General features: G+C 45.6%; 1 protein-coding gene across 1 annotated transcript; it reads right to left on the reverse strand.

Annotated features, from left to right (window-relative positions):
• Nucleotides 1-282: 282 nt before the first annotated feature.
• Nucleotides 283-1,531, reverse strand: AK88_05589 (uncharacterized protein; the record flags this gene model as incomplete). The annotated part of the gene is made up of 3 exons (XM_012483191.1): nt 283-345; nt 562-1,303; nt 1,454-1,531. Coding segments are annotated over 3 exons (882 nt in total), but the record flags the coding sequence as incomplete, so codon positions are not given.
• Between the last annotated feature and the right edge of the window lie 478 nt (nt 1,532-2,009).

Below are 2,009 nucleotides of genomic sequence, written 5' to 3' on the forward strand. Positions count from 1 at the left end.
CGCTGTCGTGTGTCTCATATGCATAAATCCACGTTCTATGTATTCCATAACTTCGTACAGTGCACTGTCCACTCATGGTTGTCGCCGTCATCACGTGGCCGCTGCATCCGTCGCCGCCGCACATCTGGGCTCCACGAGGAGGTGTTGTTCCCCCACGTGTGCGTTGTGTTGCCGCCGCGTGTGCGTTGTTGTTGTGGCATCGTCTCGTTTGCGGTGGCATCCGTGCGGAGTCGTATGAGGCCGTATTTGGCCGTGTTGGTGCTTTCTGCCATCGGTCCTTACCTGACGGTGCCTTTGATGATGTTGCCGGTTTGGTGGCGGTCTGCTGGTTTTTGTCATCCGTCGCTGCAATAAAGGGCAAAAATGGGAATTACAAGGGTTAGTATGTACTTTTTGTGTTCTTGGAAGTACACAGGAATGAACGTTGTTCACATATCTCCATCGTGTGTCGCGTTGCACTTGCCCTTTTACGTCGACACTGTCTGTAGTGGTCGTGTGATTACTTATCCTTCCTGCTGTGTTCTAATCTTTCTCATTCGACCGGAACCTGCCATGCCTTACCTAAGTTGTCCTTCTTCGCCTGTGCCCTGTTTTGTATGGTTTCCGCTGCCTGTTTTCCTATGTCCTTAAATATTTCCGTCATTGTGTCTTGCAGTCCGTGCACTATTTGAACAATCTGCGAGCCTGTCGTATCTCCGTTATTCTCACCTTTCAAGAAATCCTCTATTTTCCATCCCGGCTGCCATTTGGTCTGACATGCTGCAGTTCCCTTCACGTTGTTAAGTCGTTGTTGTAGTTTTTTATTTTGTCCTAACCATGCTTTGACTGCTGCATTTAACTCAAGTTGCTGTATTTTCCCTTGCGCCACTACATCTCTACCACATATTCCTCTCTCTATTAAACCTCCCAAAACACCTCCCTTCCCAGTGTCCATTTCTTTCACGGTGTGCCATGCATAATTTGTCCCCCACTGACTCTTGCACACTGATTCGTTTAATACGGCGCTGAACATATGCGCTATTATACATCGTAAGTGCTCCCTTATGTTTTCACTGATGTCATCTTCCTTCTGCCTGTGCCGTTCTGGCCTAGTCCCCCAATTCATGAAAAATAAGGCCCCTACCATAAGTACGCATACAATTTTATCGCCGACCTTCTGTCCTACTCCGTGCTGACCTGGCTTCAACCCGGAGTGTTCCCATCCTGCGTTATCACAGTTCGCTGCATAAGATATCATCTCTTGTCCCTCCATGTACTCAACAAATTCCTTCATTACATCCTTGGTCTTGTTCCACACTGCTTCCTACAATGTAATAGAAACACAGGAAATATATGCATGCGCATGTGTGCCTGAATGCTATTTCCGCCGCTTCGCTTCATTCTCTCGTGTACCAATAAAATTCTAGCACGTAACTGCCCGCGTCGTGACCTTTGTGTTTCTATATGTGCCTACCTGATATGTATCCTGATCGTCAATTCCCGCTTTCCGTACCCATTGGGCCAACAGCTGGGCTAGGTTCGCTGCTGACATATTAGTATTATTGTATTAGTGTACTATACTTTATCCAGTGCCTTGGAAATACTATTATGCTACATATATCCCATTGTAACCCATGTAACATTCTCTTCCTTAATATGTCCATATTCTGCTAAATAATTATTCTTGGTCTACTTGTACAACCATATTTACGTCAACTGCTGGTATCATATGTACTTGTGCTCACTATAGTGCTGCCGTACACTAGTTATAGTTTCGCTAAGGGAGAACAACATCGAGAAGAAAGAAAAAAATACAAGGATAGAATAACAAGAAGAGAAAGAAAACAAAAAAAGAACGAACAAAAAAAAAAAGGACAGGAAAAAAAGTACATTACCCTACCGTACACGCGCAACACGTCATGAATAACGCCCGCTGCCGCGTGTCTACACCGGTCTCCACTGCACGCCTTCACACACACTGTCTCTGTGTGTGCGTACACCTAAAACCCCGCAGTATAACAACCACATCA

This window comes from Plasmodium fragile (assembly GCF_000956335.1).
Source record: "Plasmodium fragile strain nilgiri unplaced genomic scaffold supercont1.169, whole genome shotgun sequence".
Classification (NCBI taxonomy): Eukaryota; Apicomplexa; class Aconoidasida; order Haemosporida; family Plasmodiidae; genus Plasmodium; species Plasmodium fragile.